The sequence below is a fragment of the Papio anubis genome, chromosome 14 (genome assembly GCF_008728515.1).
Source record: "Papio anubis isolate 15944 chromosome 14, Panubis1.0, whole genome shotgun sequence".
Taxonomy (NCBI): Eukaryota; Metazoa; Chordata; class Mammalia; order Primates; family Cercopithecidae; genus Papio; species Papio anubis.
This window is the reverse complement of record NC_044989.1, coordinates 96,745,385-96,767,496: the sequence shown is the minus strand read 5'-3', so window position 1 is coordinate 96,767,496 and position 22,112 is coordinate 96,745,385. Positions and strand designations below refer to the sequence as shown.

The 22,112-nt window shown below is 45.6% G+C and overlaps 1 protein-coding gene across 8 annotated transcripts in view; it reads right to left on the bottom strand.

Moving 5' to 3' along the window:
- The window catches only part of UXS1 (UDP-glucuronate decarboxylase 1), a 120,325-nt gene that overhangs the window by 17,722 nt on the left and 80,491 nt on the right, over nt 1-22,112 (bottom strand). For 3 of the 8 annotated variants that reach the window (XM_031655395.1, XM_021925154.1, XM_017947830.3), the window contains 5 exons: nt 19,186-19,229; nt 15,395-15,455; nt 13,030-13,087; nt 11,054-11,157; nt 7,669-8,513 (listed from right to left, as the gene is read on the bottom strand). In XM_031655395.1, coding sequence (XP_031511255.1) covers nt 8,382-8,513; nt 11,054-11,157; nt 13,030-13,087; nt 15,395-15,455; nt 19,186-19,229 — 399 coding nt within the window. In that variant the 3' untranslated portion in view covers nt 7,669-8,381. Of the gene's footprint in view, nt 1-7,666; nt 8,514-11,053; nt 11,158-13,029; nt 13,088-15,394; nt 15,456-19,185; nt 19,230-22,112 lie in introns of those variants that run through there. The other 5 variants (XM_009184883.4, XM_003909083.4, XR_004178353.1 and 2 more) reach the window with 3 other exon arrangements.

Below are 22,112 nucleotides of genomic sequence, written 5' to 3'. Positions count from 1 at the left end.
ATCTATGAAGCAAGTGAGTCAGACTCCACTGCAAATGATGTGTTGTGCCTTTGATGTGATTTCGTGCTTTGCTGCTGCTTCTGTTTTTAAATTGAGTTCTCTCATCTTACTCTTTTTTGATTTCGAGATCCCTTTCTCTTCTTGCTGAGAAACAAATTTTGTGAAAATAAACTGGGGCATAGTAAGCATCTATTACTGAAGAAGCCCAAATGCAGAGAGGAACCCCATCGAATGGGTCCTCCCTGCACTAACAGATGGATTTTGCCTCCTGCCATTTGATCTTGAAGTTGGGAATAAAGAGCATGGTTAACTGTCCACAGTGACCTCTCCAGCTGCCCAGCATGCTCAGGCACAGTTGTTCTGGGAAGCAGTGAAGAAACACTGTATCACCATTTCTGCCTCACATTTGCATATTACATCACTGCAACCTATCACCTTTCAAAGCGGGGAAAATCAGGTGTTATCACCTTCACCTATATATATTTTCAATGACAAGCTTTTAACACTGAATGAACAAAATTCCATTTTTAGTGATTATTACTGATTCCTTAGTCCTTTTCAATGCCTTTTAAGTTTTCCTCCCTTTATTTAAACATAATCTTTCAAATTCAAGCTTTGTCAGATAGACAACAGGCATAAATGATACAGGTGAAATATTTAATGTGATTCCGCATTATTTGCTATGATCATGAGATTTTTTAATAAAGATTTTCAAATATTGAGCTAGTCCTTGCATCCCATGAATAGTCCCCACTTGGTAATAATTCCTTTTATATACTCCTGTATTCAATTTGCTAACATTTTATTAAAACTTTTTGCATCTGAATGAATTTGGAATACTGGTCTGTATTCTCTTGTACTCTTTGGTTTTAGTATCAGGGTATATTATTGGCTTTATAAAAAGAGTTGGGTAATGTTCTTTCTCTTCTAGTTTCTGGGAGAGATTGTATAGAATTGGTGTGAATTCTTTAAATGTTTGGCAGAATTCTCCAATCTTTCAGGGCCTGCAGATTTTTTTTTTCCTTCAGATTTTAAACTATGAATCAAATCATTAAATAAGCTATTCAAATTACAAATTTCATACTGGGAATTTCCTAGGATACGTCTCCTAGGAATTTGCCCATTTCATCTGAGTTTTCAAATTTATGTACACAGAATTGTAGCTAGTATTCCCTAGTTACCTTTTCAATGTCTATTAAGTGACATCCCTTGTTTCATTCCCATTAATGGTGTCTTCTGTTTTGTCAGTCTTATTAGAGGTTTGTGGCTTTTATTATTTAAGGAGCAGTAATTTGTTTCATTGATATTCTCCGTTGCTTTTTGTTTCCAATACTGATTTCTGCACTTATGATTTCCCTCTTTCTGCTTGCTTTGGGCTTACTTGGCTCTTCATTTAAATTTCTTGAAGTAGAAGCTCAAATTATTGAGATTTTTTTTCCTCTACTGATAACTGGAATTTTAGTGCTACAAATTTTCTTTTCAGCACAACTTTAGCTGCATCTCAAAAATTTTGACATTTTTATTCAGTTCAATATATTTTCAACAATTATTATTATTGAGACTCTCTCTCTGGCTCATGGCTTATTCAGAAGTATGCTGCACTGTTTCCAAGTGTTAGGATATTTTCCCGTTATCTTTCTGTCACTGATTTCTAGTTTGACCCCATTGTGGTCCCTCAGTTTTATTCCAGTTCTTTTAAATGTGTTGAAGTTATGTCCAGGACATGTTCTACCTTGGTATATGTTCAGTGGGCACTTGAAAATGTGTATTCTGCTACTGTTCTGTGAAGTGTCCTATAAATGCAAATTAGATCCTGTTGGTAGATGTTGAGTTCAATATCCTTGCTGATTTCCTGTATAGTTACCCTATAAATTGTTGAAAATGGTGCTTAAGTATCCAACTATAATTTTGGGTTATCTATTTCTCTTCTGAGGTCTACCAGTTTTTGCCTCACAAATTTTGCAGCTGTGTTATTGCTGCACACACCGTTATGACTGCTGGATCTTTTGGGTGGACTGATCGTTTTATTATAACGTCATGCTCCTCTCTGACCTTTGCAATTTTCTTTCTTTTTCTTCAGAAATTTATATTATTTAATATTAATGTAGTCACTCCTGCTTTCCTGATTTTTGCATAGTATATTTTTTTCTATCCTTTTACTTTCAACCTACATATACTGTTTTAACTGAAGTTTCTCATAGCATATAGTTGGGCCATTTAAAAATACACTCTGCCAATCTCTTAATCGGTGTTGAGACCATTTACACTTAATGCAATTATTGTTGTGTTAAAGTTTAAATCTGCCATTTTACTTTGTTTTATAGTTTTCATTTTCTCCTCCCTGCCTTCCTGAAGGTTGTACTTTTTTTTTTTTTTTTTTAAAGCATTCTATTTGTGCATTTGAGTACATTTCTTTGTATAGCTTTTTTTGCTGGTTGCTCTAGGTATTACATTACATATAACTCACCAGAAATCTACTAGTGTCAACTTTTGCCCATTTGGGTGAAGTGTAGAAAGGCTACCTCCCTTTATCTTCTGATATGTATAATATAGTTGACTATTTCCTGTACATAGACAGCCACATGAGAATGTTACAATTTTTGCTTCAAATGTTAAACATAATTTAGAAAACTTACAAGGAAAAGGAAAGCCTGTTGCATTGATATTTTCATTCTATGTTCTTTCTTCTTGCTTGATGCCACAAGATTCCTTGTTTCCTGTTTAGATAACTGTCGTTATTTTAGAGGTCTGCTCATTTACATTTCTCATAATTTTCCTTCATCTGAGAATGTCTTGATTTCCTCTTCATTCTTGAAGGACATTTTTGCTGGATATAGAATTCTGAATTGACAGTTTTCTTTCAGTACTTGTGTCACTTATTTGTGGCCTCAGTGGTTTCCACTGAAAAACCTGCTACCACTCTAATTGCTTTGCCCCTGGGGGTAAGGTGTCATTCTGCTCTGGCAGCCTTAGGGACCATGTCTTCGCCTTTAATTTTCAGTGTAACCATGATATATCTTGGCATGTATTTCTTTGGGTTTATATTCTTTGGTGGTTACTCAGCATTTTGATTTTTTTTTTTTTTTTTTTTGGTCAAATTTGGGAAATTGTCAGCTCTTCTTCCTTAAATTTTCTTCTCCATCCTTTTTCTTCTTTCTAGGATCCCAATGACACAACAGATGCTTTGTTCCATGTATCTCCAAGGCTCTGTTCATTTTGTCAGTCTGTTTTCTATTTGTTATTTAGACTGGGTAATTTTGATCGTTATATCTTCTATTCTCTCCACTCCGCTGTTGAACTTATCCACAGGGCTTTTTATTTATTTTTTCAGTTCTAAAATTTCCATTTAGTTCTTCGTATCTTGTCTTTGCTGAAATTTTCTATTCATGTTTCAACCATATTTACAATTGCTGATTGAAGTATTTTTACAATGGCTGCTTTAAAACTTAATTTGTCTGATAATTCTAATGTCTATGTGATCTTGGTGCTGGCATCTGTTGATTATCTTTTCTCATTTACCTTGAGATCTTCTTGGTTTCTGGTGTGGTGAATAATTTTTTATTTAAACCTCATCAGTTCTGAGTGCTGTAAGACTCTGGGTCTGATTTAAATCTTGAATTTTAGCAGGCCTACTCTGACTGCTCCAGGGGGTGAAGTGGGGAACCTGCCTCTTTACTGCCAGGTAGCAGGTGGAAGCCCAGGTTTCCCTCCAGGCCTCCACTGGTAACATTCAGGCTGTCAGGGGTGGGGAGCTTGTTATTGTTCCCCATGTGGCCTTTACTGAGGTTGCCTTATTATTGCTGATTACTGAAAGTGCTGAAAACCCTGACTCTCCACTAGGCAGCCGATGCCATGGGGTTGGGGTCACTATGACCCAGTGGAGATGCAAATCTCAGCTCAGGCCTTCTAGTCCCAAGCCTCTACAGGCCTTTGCTGACAGCATCAGAGCAAAGAGTGGGGGTGGGGGCAGGTTGAGGCATCTTGTTAAAGTTAGGTGAGGGTGGAGCTCCAGGCCCCACGTGGTCTTTGCTGGAAGGGATGGGGTAGGGCTGTAGTGTTTTTCATGTGGTGTTTGGCTACAGTAGAGCCATTTCTGTTTAAAAGTTTTCCTTTTTACTAGGTTGCCCTTTCCCTGGTATGCTGGCAGCAGTGAATAGGTTTCTGTTGGGGTTTTTGACTGTGTCTGTTGGCACTCTTTGGTTAACAACTTATCCAGCTCCAAGGCTAGCAAGATAGAAGGCAAAAAGAAAACCCAGGGAACTCACTACTTGTATTAGTTTGCTAGGAGTGCCGTGACAAAATACCAGAGACTGGGTGGCTTAAGCAACAGAAATTCCTTTTGCTCACAGTTCTCGAAGCTAGAAGTCCAAGATCAATAGGAGTCGACAGGTTTGGTTTCTCCGAAGGCCTCTCTCGTGGGCTGAGATGGCTGCTTTCTTGCTGTGTTCTCACATGGCCTTCTCTCTGTGCATGCATATCTCCGGTGTCTAAATTTTCTCTTCTTACAAGGACACCAGTCAGACTGAATTAGGGCTCACCCTAAAGAACTTATTTTAACATAATCACCTTCAGAGGCCTAATTTCTATAGTTACATTCTGAGGTCCTGTGGGTTAAGACTTCAACATACATTTTAAGGCAACACGGTTCAGCCCATATCACCACTGCATTCTTCCTCAGGTCCTGAGGTGCCTGGCTGGTCTACCTTTTTCTATCTACTTTCAGCATCTTATGCTTGTTTTACATATAATGTCCAGAATTTTAAATTGTACTTAGTAGGAAGATGAGGGAAAGTATGTCTATTTTCTAAAATGGTAGAGTCTCTTCCTTGCATTTTCCTTTATCTTCATTTCTTTAAAAACTGACCTCCCCTCATTAGTACATGGTAGAGCCACCTATATTGACTCTTACATCCTGGAATTCTACACCACATCACATTAGTTTTACTTCAAGTAAAATGTGTATAAAATACAGAAACTTAAAATTCAGCAGCACCAAAATAGCAAGACATTTTAAAAACATTGTTCTTGATAATAATATCTTTACTTTTTTCTTTCCCACAACACAATTGTAGATAAAAATGACTCTTGTTCTCCAAAGTGGCCAAGGTCCAAGCAGGACACACTCAGGGCTTTTTTTTTTTTTTTTAGACGGAGTCTCGCTCTGTCGCCCAGGCTGGAGTGCAGTGGCCGGATCTCAGCTCACTGCAAGCTCCGCCTCCCGGGTTCACGCCATTCTCCGGCCTCAGCCTCCCGAGTAGCTGGGACTACAGGCGCCCGCCACCTCGCCCGGCTAGTTTTTTGTATTTCTTAATAGAGACGGGGTTTCACCGTGTTAGCCAGGATGGTCTCGATCTCCTGACCTCGTGATCCGCCCGTCTCGGCCTCCCAGAGTGGGCTTTTTAATACAGAGAAAACGTGGATTAATCACGGTGATTAGAACCAAGTCTTGCTGCTGTCTCTGAAGCTCAGTGCATCACACCCCAGATACTATGGCATCAGTTCTCAGGGTAATATAATCTTTCAACTCCCTTACAAAGGTAACAACCAACCACTGAGAATATCTGGATAAAGTCAACAAACCACTTTAAACAGATGAACTGAAGCATTAAAACTCACAACTCTTTTGCCCTAGGAAACTGCTGAGGATTTTCTAGATTTCCCAGTCTTAAGAGACCAAACTGTAGCTCACAGTCATCACCAGACCAGCATTTCACTCAATATACCTTTTAGACTGAGAACAAAGTCAAGCTCACACATAACTAAGAACCATGAACCAGAACGGTGGCCTATGAAGCACCAGAGCTGTGATAAGAGATGCTGTCAGGGCTGGAGCAGAGTGCCACAAGAGTCACAAGAGTCCAGCTGGGCCAGTGGGCTGGGCTCAGTACCTAAGAGGGTGTAGTGGAAATCCAGTGTGTTCAGTCTCTAATCTGCACCTTGCTTAAGCCCATTATGATGGTCACTGAAGTTAGTAAGAGCAGCTGTACCAGTCTCATCCCTGCAAGCAATAGCAGTGATGCCTCAACCGGGAGCCAATCCTGAGATGCCGGAGCACCACCGTGTTAGTTGTTCGGGCTGCTAGAACAAAATACTTCAGATTGGGTACTTTATAAACAATATAAATTTACTGCTGGTAGTTTTGGAAGCTGGGAAGCCCAGGATCTAGGTGCTGGCAGATTTAGTGTCTGGTGAGGGGCTGTTCCTCATAGATAGCACCTTCTTGCTGTGTCCTTAAAACATGGCAGAAGACGCAAAAAAGCTCCCTAGAGCCCTTTAGTGCCTATAAAAGGAACTACAAAAGTTCCTTTTTTGCAGGCACTAAAGGGCTCTGCCCTCATGGCCTAATCCTCTTAAGCATCCTACCTCTTAATGCTATTGCACTGGGGATTAGGTTTTAACTCATGAATTACAGGGGACACAAACATTCAGACCACAGTAACCATGCTCTGTCTACCCATTCATCCCTTTCCAGGCCCCTCAACTCTACTTCCCTCTCTTCCCAGGACATTCATGGGAATGAACCTTACACTACAACCTTGACGCATTACTTGTTTCTTTAGGGTAAATTAGATATAACTCCTCTTCCCCTTCCTCCTCTCTCCCCTGAAAATATTGCATGAAAATCACAGGCAAGAAAACCAAAGAATGAACCTCATGGAAGAATTCCAGATACTAACTAGCAAGTAACAAGGTAAGAGAATTCTGGACCCTGGGGCCTTTAGGTTCTCCCAGATTGCACTGTAGAACTTAACCCCTGCAAATTCTCTGCTGTCCCTGTCTGTACTCCTTCTTCAATGTCTTGGTCACCATTAGCAGTTCCCAAATAAGCTTCCCAGCTCTGTTAATCCCATCTCGGTAAATGGTATATCACTTACTTCTGGCTAAAATAATTAAAATTATAAATAAGAAACCATCTTTGATTCCTCTTTCTCTCTCACACCACATCCAATCTAGCACTGACCCTAGTTCCAGAATCTTCTGGAGAATTTAGCACGAAAAAGACACAAAACCACATCGTCCTCTGCCCTGCCCAAGATTGGGATTCCAAAAATATGTCCAATTAAGAAGAATCCCAAGGTGGTTGTAAAGGACAGGCAAGTCTAGCTTACACTGGTTAGGTATCTTAGGAGCTCTCATTTTTAAATGCTTCTGATACATAGAAACCTTTATCCTCGCAGCGCCTGCTCAGGTTTGTGCTGCTGTCACGCGGAGCCAATCTACTTGGAAAATGTGGAGCTTTAACGTATCGCATTGTTCTTCCATTTATTAAGACGAAAAACAAAATGCTAACACTGAACCTTGAAAGGGTTCTTATTGAAAACATAAGCTCTCAAAGTTTTCACTCAATAAGCCTAGTTCACAAATCTCTCCAGAGGAGACAACTTGTACCTTTTTTTCTGATCTGTGTTGCCAAGGAAGGTCACAAAACTGATTCTAACCCTGGCTAAGATCTGAAAACTTCACATGGCAGTGAATACTAGATGCATACACTCAGCCCGAGAAGCATATAAATGTTTTCAATAGCTACATATCAGATTACATAGTGCACAAACCTGAATGTTTTCAGATTTTCTTTTAAACTGCATTTTCCAATGTTTTCCTTAGCAGTCCAGCAAGTGCCATGCCGAAGCAGAAAGACAACCTTTAAAACTGGAAGTCCATGACCGGTAAGTTTCCATATTTTATTAAAATAGCATATTTAACCATGGTTAACCAAGAATACGTTAACTTTGTCCCCCTCAACCCGCCCCCGCCCCAGATACGCAGCAAAACACAGTAGTGATTTCAAATATCCTTGATCATGACCAACAGGAATATTTCAAAGTCTTAAGTTTGCAACTCAAAAGTAGACCTTGGAAAAACTCTGAATGAAAAGAGAAACATAAAGCTCTCACACAGAATTCTTTTATCTGCCCTAAAGTCAATGCCGGTGCACCACCCACCTGACAGTACTGCTAGGATTTTTCTTTATGCATAGTGTAACGACTCATTTATTAAGTACCCACTTTTATAAATAAAATCGGCATTTTTCGTCCCGTTTAATGTTCCTTTTCAGCTTCACAAAGAAACCAGTAAATAAAACTGTCAACGACAGTCACAACATATGCTCTCACAGCAAGATAAAAAACTTGAAAATATGCAGAGATGCATCTACGCTATTTTACATAAAAAGAGAGATTCAAAAAGTGCAAGGCAAAATCTGCAGTTTTTTGAGGGGAGCTTTTAGGCACATCCATTTCGTTAAAGCAAGCTTCAGAATGAAATTCCAGTTTGTTCTTCATGACACCTGTTAAAGTCTTTCTTTAAACAACAACAAAAAAAGCCAAAAATACATCCCATCAAGTGTACAATGGTAGTCTTGTGTCCTAAAAGTGAGGAGTTCAGTTGTGGCGAGTCCGTCCTTTCTTTATTCTGGCAGGCTTTGGTTTGGGGATGTACTGATTATTTGCCTGGTACTCGAGTTCTTTACGGAAGTAGTGAATTGCTTTGTTTAAACCTTCCTCTAGCGGGACCTGTTTAAAGGGAAAGCGAGAAAGGGAGACAAGGTCACATTGACAGAAGGGCATCGCAGGAAGGAAGTGCCACCTTGCAGCCAGTCGGTCCTCCTTCAGAGGAACGCGCACAGAACCACGCTTTGGTTGTGACAGCATCCAGCATCCAGCATCACGGCCCACCGAGAGAAGCCAGAGGTCCTTCAGGGCCACTTTCAGAATGTAATGTGGAGCTAATAAGTGTCACTCTTACTGAAGCCAAGTGAGCTCCACCCCACAAAAGACCCCAACCACCTCTTGCTGGTATAATGTCTGCTCCAGTTTCAATCAGCTGGCAAGACTGTTTTTCAGATAATGCCCATGTGCCCCATTCTTTCAGAAGAAATCCACCTTGAAGTGGTGGGAAGATGCTTTGGGAAGGTGATTTGCATCTGATCAACACGCCTGATTCTCCCACGTGACATCAGCCCTTTACACTGCCCAGCGGATCGTGGCCCACTTGCACCCCCACCATACTAAGAGGCTGAGTCTGAGAGGGGACCCACGGCAGCCCACACCACAGAAAGCAACCTTCATCTGCAGCTGCTTTGCAGCCAACAGGAAACCAGCCAGATCAACTGCTGATTAAGAGCAGAAAGAGAAAAGGTGAAGGGAGGCACTGCCAAGGGGTGCTGGGGCACCACTGGGGGAGAAGGTCTGTCTGTCAGCTTGACTGTGGGGATGGTTTCACAGGTGTCAAAATAGATGAAAACTTATCAAACTGTATCTTCTAAATATGGGCAGTTTGCAGTATGCCAATTACAGCTCAACAAGCTGTTAAACACACACACTTGGGACAATTAAGATGGATAACGCCTGTAAGTTTCTTTGGATCATATCCCTCAAAAATTTATTATAAATTAAAACTACTACTAGGAGAGAAACCAGTGGTAGATGGCTCACATTCCAAGAATGTTAGAATACTGTGATCTAAATTCCAGAAAAATAAAGATACTGAGCATACACACACCTCACATCAAAAGCAAGAGTTAATACCTAGCGAATGCACATTTAACTCTTCAAAAAATATTTTGTTTAAAAATATAGGTTCTCCTTACAAAGGGACCAATGGCCCCTTACAAAGCTTCAAAACACAAGAAACTACCTAAGCTGCTATAACTCGTTTTGCACAGCTTGGGATTATTAGATTTTGTGAAGTCTGGGTATAACTGTATTTTTATTTCATTCAACAAATATCTGTGGCTTTTAGCAGATCACTTAGACTTGGACATCACAGAATGAAATAAGGATCATCAGGCTGGAACTCTCGTGTCCCTTTAAAGTTCAGTATTCTAGGATTCTACTCAGCTCTCACTATGCACATTTTAAAAAGGTAAATGGAGCTCTCAACTGCGTCCCTGACTCTCTGACCGCTACAACCCATGGGCCACGCCAAGACGCTCCTACGTTGGCTGAGCACCCAGTGTGTGTCAGGTCTGACAGGTGCTGGGCTCCTGCTGGACACAGGGCCACACGCCTCTGCCCAAGGGGAGCCTGAGTTTCAGTGGGGCACATGAGGGTGGGCAAAGAGGGAACAGCCAGGCAGAGGTGACAGTAAATAAGGTGGGCTTGCTTTTGTAGATGCGGCCGGCCCAGCCAACCTCCCTACACAGGTGGTCTCTGAAGGACACAGGCAGCCCTGAGGGCGAGCGTTCTCCAGCGGGGAGGAGTCTGCAGTCACCCAAGGCAGGAAGGGCACAGCAGGAAGCAGAGCAGAGGCAGGCTGGGTTCAGGCTCAGCACCAGAGGGGCGGCAGCTGCCCCCACCCTGCCCCCTTCAGACGACAAGGCGGCATGCAGTTCCCCTTCCTCCACACCCTTCAGTCTCACATGCTTCCAACCAGGGGCTCCACTGCCGGGCTGATGCAGACCACCTGCTCCTGACCTGGCCCCCGACACTCGAGAGGCAGGCAACCGGGGCCACACAGGGCTCTGAGTGTGCGCTGCCAGTGCTCTCGGCACGTCGTTCACAGTCAGCCGTGTGTGTGTGTGTGTGTGTGTATGTGAGAGAGTGTATGTATATGGAAGTGAGAGTGTATGTGTGAATGTGTGTGTATGAGTGTGCGTGTGAGTGTATGAATGTGAGAATGTGTATGATAGTGTGAATGTGTATGTGTGAAAATGAGTGTGAGTATACATGTATTAAGTGTGTTCGTGTAACAGTGTATATATGCCAGTGTGGCAGACAGTGTGAGAATATGTGTGTACAAGTGTTTGTATGACAGTGTGTGTGTATGAGAGTATGAGAGAGTGTGTGTGTGTGTGTGTGTGTGTGTGTGTGTGTAATTTTACGAAAACAGAGGCCAGAGCTGGGGCTTCCAGCTGCTTCCCAGGTAATATTCTCTGAGACTCCTGATACAGGAGAGGCTGTTTACTGCTTGGAGAAAACCCTCTATCTGCCTGGATGCCGAGCCCACCTTGCTCCCCTGGGGGCTGCCTGACAAGGGTCGGTGCCCACAGGACAGCAGAGACAGGACACGGGAGGCCCCTCCCCACAAGGCAGCATTAACTCCCTGCACTTACCACGGGCTCCCACCCCAGCATCAGCTTCGCTTTTTTGATGTCTGGTTTTCTTTTCTGTGGGTCATCCTGGGCTTCGGAGAGAAACTGAATTTCACTTCCGCTACCTGAGATGTTTAAAGAAAAAAAGGTAGGCGAGAATCACAAAGCACGGCGAAGCGCGGCCTTACTATCCACATCAAAGTCAAACCCCATATGCAGTGTGAATAGGGTGCAGGCTGTGGAGATGCAGTTCTCGAGAAGCCCCAGAGCTCCTGAGGGACTGTCCTGCATGAAAGTCCAGGGAACGCTCCTGCAACCGCTGCGGCCAAGCTGACTGTGCAGGCGCCCGGCAAGAGCCTGGTGGGAGGCACGTTACTCTGTCTCAACAGGCCTGAGTTTCCGCCCAGTACAAGAGGGCTGCTCCAAGGCAGACCACCCACACCAGGTAACAAGTGAGACGTGCCCACTGAGCATGACCCCAGTGTGAGACCACAAACGTGGTGTGGGGCCATCCCTGAGGTGGATGCCCCAAGTGGGCCACACTTGGGTGCTCGGAGCCTGGACAGCCCTGAGACTCAAGATGTGCAGCCACCCAGCTGGAGGGACCTCTCAGAGGACGGCAAAGCCTGGCCTGTTCTGCACCCTTGCTGGGCCCAGGCCCCACTGGCCAGCAGAATACAGCCCCACCAGTGACTGTGGGCCAGACCTGCAGAAGAAAGCCTGTGGAGGCTTTCCCTGCCTCCCCGTCATGGAGGCCACATCGGAGACTCTGCAGCAAATCACCACCACGGGTGGTTCAGGATGGTGTGCCACAAAGCTACACATAGAAGCACAGCAAGGAAGCTGCGCACCCCTCCCCCAAACCTTAGGTTTCAAATAGAGTTTCTCAAGCGTCAGCATGCACGGATCACCTGAAGAGCCTGTCAACATGCAGATCCTGATCTGGGGGCCTGGGCTAGGGTGTGAGAGTCCAAATTTCTAACAGGCACCCAATGCTACTGCTGCGCTGGCCCACGGGCCTCACTCTGGGCAGTGAGGGTATGAAGGAGTGGATGGCAGAGAGCTGTGATCTGAGCCTTCCCCTTCCTCACGAGGGAGGAACACAGATTCAGGATGGAAAAGCTGAGAAGTGCATCGAAGCGGCTGTGGGAGCCGCAGATGATGCAGGCTACGTCTGAGGAAGACCACTGCCTCTACTGCCATGAGCAACGAGAGGATTCCAACTGTCCGCGGTGATTAGACCAACGCCGGTAAATGGCAGCCTGATGCAGGAAGGGCACGCTGGAGGAATTAACCCAGCCAAGTGGGGTCTGAATGGTCACCTCAGGACACACTGTGGCATGCTCCTCCCTGGCCTACCTGCCAGTCCAGTCTGGTTGTGACTTCACTCAAATTTCAGAATCAACCCCAGACAACAGACACCCTCCAAGAGTCTGACTCCTCAGAGCTCCAGGAAGTCTGAGGATGAGGCCAAGGGCTCATGCACTCTACGTCTGCAATCCAGGGCTGGTCTGGAAGACCTGACCTTCTCATGGCCTAAGAGCCCACCTTGATGGGGTTCTCCCAATGCTACACTGCCCCCAGTGGCTGGCGGCCAGGATGACCAGAACTGCAAACAAAATTTTAAACTTGCCTGAAGCACACAGCTGGTGGTTGCTGTCTGAAATGCTATGCTTGACATGACCAGTTCGGAAATCCAAAGTTGTCACCCATGCAGGATGACCTAACACAATCGTGCCTCAAACCCTGGGAGCAAATCTCCTCCTCCCTCCCACTCCATGCAAACCTACAATGAAAACTGAGAACAAAGCCATCCTGCCCTCCTTTATCTTTCTATTCCTTAAAAATTAGAAAACACTTAAGTGTTCCTGATAAAAAGTTCTGCTTTGATCCAATTCAATTAGCTGGTATTAATTACCCGCTGTCTAGTCAAGGTGTTATCCACAGATAGGGCAGGCACAGCCGATTTTACTCAGGAAGTGATTTATCCTACTTACCAACAAGGTTTTTAATTAACTGAGCAAATTCTAGGATTGTATGTTCTTCTGGGTTCCCCTAAGGAAGAAAGGGTTTCCAGTTATAAGCGTCATGACAACAGCAGCAACCCGCCACCCAGACCACATGCGTGTCTGCAGAGACGTCTGCTGGCCAAGTCTGACCTCTCTGCAGTGCTTCAGCAGAGCTCCGTGTGCCAGAGCGTACTCCGCTTCCAAGATGACAGTGACTCACCTGGCAGTGCTAAACTGCACCATCTAGACCTGCAGCCTCTCGGCTGCTGTGTACAAGGCTGGGCTTTGGATAGGTCCAGAGTCTCTGATGAAGGCACACATTCACTCGCTGAGTATCAGACAATTTCATATCTGACATAACTTCAATGTCACTTTTATAAAAGCTTGGGTTTACAAAATTAGCTCTCCTGACACCATCTATTTCCCTCTGGGTGAGCTGTGTTAACTATGTCAATGATGAAGGACGTGCAATCTCACACCCGAAAGCTAAAGCAGAAATGAGTATGCTCACAGGCAAGCGTCCCCAGCAAGCCAGAGGACAAACTCGATGCGCTTCATGAAGAGAGAACACTTGTGGGGGCTTTAAGGAAAACCACTTGCTCTTTTTCTCCCTTCCATCACACATCAGAACACCTGTTACTCCACTCTGCCGCCACTGCTGCCTATCATAAGAGACCACCATAAGGTCTGATAATTCTATATCCTTTAGCCTCTTCATGCCCAGGTCCTCGGTTAGCCTGAAGCTAGAGGGTAAATGTGGAGGGAGGGACCCTGGGCCTCACTTGAGCACAGAGGGGACTGACTAGCAAAGTGGAGCGACGGGAATTTGGAAGAAAGTGATTCTGCCTTTATCGGGGCTCCTGGCACACACACGATTCCAAGTTCATGAACTGTCCCTGTGCAAAGGCCCTCCACAAAGAGGGGAGGAGGAACATGGTATCTACAGAGAAGAGCCTGGCTGCCCAGGGAAGTCACTGACAACACCCCTGCTAAAGAACCTGCAGCAAAAACGCAGAGCAGGGGCGGCTCAGGCCTCTCCGGTGTACACAGGCAAATGCTGCAAGCAAGATGAGGCTTACAGTGCCAGGCACGTTCTGGTCTGTTTTAAGTGAATGTTTTTTTCAAACGCGGCACACTGTACCCACGAATCTGCAACAGCCCCAGGATGGAGTCAGCACTCCAGGGCACATTCTTCCCTACATGATGAGAATTCCCTTTCACCTCGGGGGAAAATGCACGGTCTGCAATGTATTTGAGATGGCTGGTTACAAAGACATGCATAAGCAAAGGTGACATGGTTTGCAAGAAACAGGTCACATGGCCAACATTGTAGAGTTCCCCGAACCTTAGAATGTTGTGTAGGAACCGGGAGAGGTAGTTTGGGAGAAGCACCTGAAATGACCCCAAGGCTTCATCGAGGTAGGATTAAGGGGGAGGTCTCTAGTGAGCTAAGGGGTTCCTGTGTCCACTGCCATCAACAGACGCAGAACATCTTGAATGCTGGACAGTCCACATTGGAAACCTTGCATTTTAAATGAGATGGAACAAAACTGCTCAGAAAATCACTCAGTGATAGAAAGGGTAAGAGGTCCTACCATGACCTTGGCTGACGCAGCCAAGGAGGAGGAGGAGGCTTGGCGCGTAGGACCATGGCCTTCAAATCTTTGGAGAGTTACCACAATGTAGAGGCATCACACTGCCATGAATGGCCCCCAGGTGGAGAAGTGAGGTCAGTGGATAGGTGTGCAGAAAGTGAGATTTCTGGTTCAATATAAGGAAGAGTTTTCTGCCAGCCAGAACTGTCCAAAGACAGGGTGAATTTCTCTGAGCAGAAGCAAGTTCACCAGCAGTGAAACTGCTCAAGACTGGATGATCCCTCCAACAAGGAGGTTCTGGGCTGCGGGCAGGCATGCAGGGAAGGCAAGAAGCCACGAAGGTGGTCTGTCCGGCTAAATGACAGACATCATCCAAAACTGGAAAACTTTCTCTCTGAACAACCTCCACCTTCTAAAAACGCAATCAGGTCTTATAATGACGACGCACCTAGTAAAAAGAGAATGAGCTGCATACACATGTCCACCTACGACCACCAAAGGGCTTCACACAATTTGAGACCTGGGCCCTTCAGAAGGTGGAGGGACTAATTACATCACTCATCCATGTCTTGCAGATATTTTACTTCTCTGTATAATCTTACTTTCTGTTTGTTTTTCCTCTAGTATTTAGCAAGCAACAAACACGAATGCCTTAAGTGTGCTGATAGCAAATGAAGCAAAGCCTGGTGCTGCTCATGGTTTCACAAATGAATGAAAGTCTGAGCTGTCCTGCAGAGTGGAGGGAGAGGAGCACTCACCAGGTTGACTGGGCTGCTGACGTTGCTGTTCATGAGAGCCACGAGGCCATTCACCAGATCACTGTAAAAAAAGGGGAGGCGGGTGAGGCTCTGCCTGCTGGAATGCGCTAGTGCCACGCGCCACGTAGAAGCCCTCCCAGAAGAAAAATTACCACCCCTAGAAGAAAATAAAAACCCAAATGGAAAATTGAATGTCAAAATTAAATCCTGCAAACTAAGATGGTGTTTATAATGCAAAAGTATTTATGGATGAAATGATACATTTGACGTCTGGGATTTGCTTTTTTTGGGTGTGGTGGAGATGGTTAAATAGGATGGAAGCTGAGAGATGGGGCTGAGTTCGCCACTGCGTTTCTGAAGTCCTTTAACAATGAAAAACTAAGCATAAGTTAAAACAGGCATACACTCAAAAAAGATGGAGTTTACGTAAGTTTCCAAAGAAAATTCATGTTTAATGTGAACCCAGTAGTTGACCTGTACGAAAGCACGTGATTACTTTTAAAAACAAGATCCACGGAAATGAAGGAACTCCAGTATGTGATCCCCATACCGGCAAATCACAGATAAAGCCAGACAATACTGAGGGTTGAAATAAACAGAAACGTCCCTCCCTATGCCCCCGACAGTGAAGTCGCCATCCCGCAAAACACCTCGTATGAAAACGGTCAGGGATATTCAGATGTTTCAAATGGATTGTGATCAACTGGGCCATGAAGGTGAAGATAAGTAAGCAAACTTTCGCTTACCAAGGTTTGGCTCTTATTTTCAGAAGCTTTAAAGTGTGGCTCTGTTAAAAAAAAGTTACTTCGTAAAAATGACACCTCACTGCTAATAAGCACAAGCACTTTTTCTATGCCAATTTTCCATGAGCTACAATTCTTAGAAGACTTTTAAAGCTCTGACCCGTCTCCTTCTCGTCCTCCATCGTTACCAGTGAGGAGCAGGTCACGCTGGGTCTGGATAAACTTCCAAAAGAAAACCTCAGATAGGTTTTGCTTTCAATTGAAAAACAACTATTGGGGTATTTAGTAAATAAGATTTCTGCGTGTTCCTTTACGACAAATGCGTATTTCATACGAACATGCTTAAAATGTTGTATTCTCAAGGATCAAGCACTAATGCAAATCCCTGCTGACCCTGGATGATTCCTCTTTTATAGAAAGTAGCAAAAAGTCACTTCATCACTATGGCAGTACTGTTACATTACAACAGCGCACTCATGACGTACACCTGTGCACGTTTGTAAAAAGACATTAAAAGCTGCCATTCCACTGCATCCACAATAGGTTTTCATATTGAAACTGGGGGGTGGGTCTCTTTGAGTTGGAAGAAGGCTGACTCTCAGGTAGTCATCCTCAGGGGGGCAGACGGGAGGGCCATGGGCCTTCTACCTGACAAACTGGCAACTTTTAAGGTCACAATTGCATAGATCACACTCATTTAACCTGAAGCTCTTTACAAGTGTCATTTTGACAAAGTGACTTTTTAAAAAAATAGCATGCCTTTGTTATGTAAATGAGGACAAAACCGGCCATGAGAATATTAAACACGGTCATGCCAAAATGTCGATGCGGATGGCCACCTAGACCTCAGACTCCCTGCACTGTTGTTTTGAGGCAATCATGGGTTTGGAGAATGGTTAATTTAATACAGTAACTATGGACCCAGACATTGTGCATTACTAAAAGATGCTCGGTTCCTAAAAAACTGCTTGTGAAAAACATCAAAACTTTGGTCAGTTAATGAACTCAGTTGAGTCCTCAATGACTAAAAAGTTAAGTCGGGAAACCCTTGCCCAAGTATGGCAAAGTCCCTGAAGCCTCGTCATCTCAGGCTCCGCTACTGTGAAACCGGAGAGGATCACCAGAGTGGGGAGTAAATAACTACTACTGAAGTGTTACGAAAAGGGGTTTTCTAAAAGGGTTAACAACCAAATGTCTAGGGAAACTGCTCACGCCCTCTTTTCAAATAGTCAAGTGGTGTGCGAGAGGACGATGCATGTGATGGCAGCTAGGAGCATGAGCCACAACCATCAAAGCAGGCACAGGACAGTGACTAGGGCACAGAGAGGGTGACGGGGCAGGGGAGTCTCGCCCATCAGAGCGGGCCGGGTACCCTGCGTGCATTTTGTCCTGAGCTGGGACAGCACATAGCGCAGGCATCATCGAATGCTCAAAGTATTTTAGTCCCTAGAAAAAGAAAAGTCTCTGAGGCTATTTTAAATGAATTTTGCAGGCAATGCCCTTGAGATAATGAGAGCAGAAAGAAGAATGGGTTCTGACTGATTTCCTTTTACGGCACAACATCTCATTGATATTCCATGTGGTGTGGGGGCTGGAGAAGCCTGGGGGCCACTGGTGAGGAAGCCTAAGGCAGGCACACATAACCGAGGACAGCCAAACTCCCTCAGGAAAGGGCACAGCTGGGTGAGTGGAGGAGGATGGGATGAGAACATGTCACTATGCGAAGACGGTACTCAATCCACAGGAGGCCCACAATTTGGTCCCCATACAGAAGTGTGCCATGATAGTTCCTCCAGGGACACAGTGCCTATGCTAAATGCTTTGAAATGAACACAGTCCCAAAGTGGGACCGCTGCCATTTCCCTGTTAAATCGCTTTTTAGAATATGCACGCCTATTTAGGCAACATAGCTGGTTATAGTACACTTTCGGGCTTTTTGCCCCTCGAGGCAAGATACTAACGGGTGGGGAGGAAAAAACCACTGACTGTGTAAATGTTTACTCACAGCTTTCTTTTGGAGTAAATGGAAATTCACAAATACTTTCAGCAAAAATCTACAGTGGTTATTTTGAATTGTTTTTAAAATTTTAGTTGACTACCAGTTTCATTTCTCCTAGGGACTCCTACCCAGGACCCTTACCTAAGGGTCCTGGGTAGATAGAATTTTATGTGGTTGCTTTGGCTGAGGTGGGACTCGGGGGCTGCCCTGACCTGCACCACCCCAACCTGCACCACAACAGCCACCATCTCACCCTAGTGCCCCTGGGATGGCGCCAAGACAGCAGGAATAACACTTCCTGATTGACAGGCATACTGGGGTATTTGCAATGAAGAATGAAAATATATGGGTTCAAAATATAGAACTGGGTTTTATAACAATTCAGGATACCAGAAACTTTCACAGAATTTACAGTAGCCACATATTGGTGGATGCACTTTGGCATACGCAACTGCTTCTATCCTAACTACTCTGAGAATCCATACTGCCTTCTAAAATTAATCAACAGTGGAATGGAGCAACAAAACAGTGGATTTATAAGGATTGCCAAGAAAACAATAAAAATCACCATGTGAATCTATCCAAAAAACATATTTTTATCTGCATTTAGTGTCAGCATGAAATTCAACATGAGAACACTATCTACCTTGTGCCCTCCACAAGGACTACCTCTTCCACCCCGCGAGCCACGTTTGCAATGGGTCAGATTCTGGCATTCACAGGTTTGCTGGATGCATAAGGCCATCTCTTAACTTGGCCTGCGCTGAAATCACCCAAGTCACCCTCAGAGCTGGGCAACTTCAGCGCTACACCGCTAGGTGGCAGTAAAAGATTAGCACATGAGTCACAATAGTCATGGAGATGAATGCAAATTTTAACTTTTAAACAGAGAACAGCAAGTTTTCCCATCATAAAATTAAACATTTTTAATCAATATATAGTGTTAGTGTTGTGGAAATGGAAATGGTTAATATATACAAGACACTGAACTGTCAAGTAGGCCTGCTCCAAGGCACTGCTAAGGCTGGGGTGGGGCAGGACGGTCTTACCTGACGTACTGGAACGCCCTTGTCTGAGACCCGGATCCGTATACCTGGAAGGAAACCAACAGTTAGGCCTCCTGAGAAAACCACACCAGTACTTGGTAGGTGTCCTTGGAACTTCAGGGGACATAGACTGACCTCGAAACTGATCCCAGGGGGCAGTGATGCTGACTCCAAGCATCTAGTGCCACATCCCGCACTCTACTTCGAGACCATGCCCCGACAGTGAGACGGGGGCAGCAACACCTAAAGCGTGCAGCTGGTATAGATGCGTAAAGTCTTCCCTCAAAAGACAGTGCCTGAAGGAATTTGCTTCTGCTGGAGTCTTATGATGTGTCAGGCATCATGTGAGGCTCTGAGGGCTGTGACCTCAGAGTCCAGCTAGGTGACAGATCTACACACAAACAGTAACACGTGCATTTAACTGGGGTTCCTCACTCTGACTGCCCAACAGCAGAGCTGGGGACGCCGCCCAGGCTGGTCCACAGACTGTTTGGGATGAAGCCGGCATCTCCTGGTATTGTTATAGCTAGTTCCCCAGGAGATTCTAATGTAAGGCCAAGGTGGAGCCATGCAGGAGACTCTGAAAGTGACGCGGAGGAGGCAGGAGGGAGGGTCACATTCTCCTTTGTTTCCACTGCACATTTGCTCCACATTTCCATAGCTTGGCTTGTGTTCTTTGCTCTGCTGGCCAAGACCCTCTTGTCTACTTTCCACCTGGCAGAGTGCTACTTATCCTTTAGGGACAGGCTCTGATGCCATCTCCTGGAGAAGCTTCCTCTGGCTCATTCCCCAGGGAAAGCCCTTTGCCAACTGCCCCCAACTGTGAACTCCCCAGAAGGACTGGTGTCCAAACGCTCTTCGCCCTGCTGGAGCCCAGCACGATGCGTGGTGCGATACTAGCATGGGATAAGCATCTGCTGAACGACCTGCGGAGCGTCACGGATCACGCCACTCAGGCGGAGATGGCAACAGAGGTGCTTGGGGAGATCTCCTAAGTGCAGCATCACAGGAACGAGTGCCCTCGGAGGTTTTGTTTGCTTGTGTGCCTTCCTGTGGTGGAAAGCAGGCAGCTGGGAGGAATGGACTGCCTTTGGGAAAAGCTTGATTATTAAACAACCCTGGGGCCTCCTCCCGCCTGACAGCAAAAAAGAACCCCTGCCAGCAGCTCTGAGAACAGCACCAGCCCCCTCAGCCCCAGACACTCAGCCCGGCTTCCCTGGAGCTCCTCCCTCCAGCTCTGAGAAGGAAAAGGGGAAGGAGCAGGTGGGGAAGAAAAGCACATGCATGGCCGGGCACGGTGGCTCATGCCTGTAATCCCAGCACTTTGGGAGGCCGAGGTGGGCGGATCACCTGAGGTCGGGAGTTCGAGACCAGCCTGACCAACATGGAGAAACCCAGTCTCTACTAAAAATACAAAACTAGCAGGGTGTGGTGGTACATGCCTGTAATTCCAGCTACTCGGGAGGCTGGGGCAGGAGAATCGCCTGAACCTGGGAGGCGGAGGTTGCAGTGAGCCGAGATCGCGCCACTGCATTCCAGCCTGGGCAAGAAGAGCAAAACTCTGTCTCAAAAGAAAAAAAAAAAAGCACATGCCTCAAATCTCCTGAATGTCTTATTTATTTAGCAGGTTCAAAGGCTATATCTGTGTTTTCTTAGTAAGCATTTACATATGCCAGTTTCACAGGTGTATCAGTTCTATCTATGTAGGTTCTGTTCTTGGGGGTAAGGCCTTCCACTGAGAAAAGGCTGGGGATACTGAGGAATGGAGATTCCTGTCAACACAGAAACTACAGCTGCAACAAATCTCAGTAAAGGAACATTGAGGAAAGATGGGCGTGGGCCTCTTGGAAGCAGAGGGGAATTCCTTGAGTTCTGTCTGAACCTGATTCTCCGGCCTGGCTGATCCTTCTGATACACGTGAGGAAGGCAGGAAGCGGGGGGCCTGATTTGGTAGGAGAGGAGGTCCACCTACTGCCAGCTCCCTCAGCCTGGAAACTCGCCTCTACACCAGTGCTGTAGGTGTAACTCTTCTTGTTTTTCACAACCTTATTTTGGAGATGAGCTGATGGAAGGTCAAAGTGCTGCAGTGACCTGCACCCAGCAGAGTCAAATTTATCTTGACTCCAAGTTCAGGATTCTTCTTCCCGCCCTATTGTGTTCATAACTTTGGAACTGCCTGTACAATTTTTTTTTTTTTTTCAAACTGTGGCTCTCAGGCTGTCACCAGGCCATTCTACGACCTCACTGTAGTGAGTATCGGATTTAGGCAACTCCCGCGTCACAGGCTCCTCCACAGGTGGGTTGGGGGCTGTGCTGCTGTCCTGCCCGTTGCCTCTGCCTGTGTCCGGGGCTCTGCTCTCAAAGCTGAGCGCACAGATGCACTTCTGCTACTTGTTTTGCACCTTCCCACCGCATTCAGTCAGGGTCACTGCGACGGTGGGCTCACCAGTCCACCAGTGCATTCCAGCCACATTCACAGAAAGCCCACCTTTGTGCAGAGTGGCAGTGGCCTTCAACAAGCCAGCCGAGGCCAGTCTTCAGCCTGATCGAAAGCCCAGGCTCGCCCATCAGAGCTGCGGTATCCACGCACACGCCGCCTCTCAGAGAGGAGCCATGGAAGAGCACAGTGGCGGCTTTCTATTCCACCCAAACATGCCCTGGAGGGAACACAATCCAGGGAACCACATGCTGGGTAACCCCCAGACCAGGACGGGTTAACCCAGGCTGCCAGGCTCAGGATGTGAAGAATCACACCAGGTACCTGCTCAACCAAACAAGGGACTTGTGGTGGGGACTTGTGGTGGAGACGCTCAGCAGCTTGAATGTCACTTCATCCCAAAGGGCTGCAGTCTGGGAAGTCCAAAAGGCTCCCGAAATAACCTGCAGGCTGCTGGGTATTTCCCACTGTTGCCTCATCCAAAGCGCAGTGG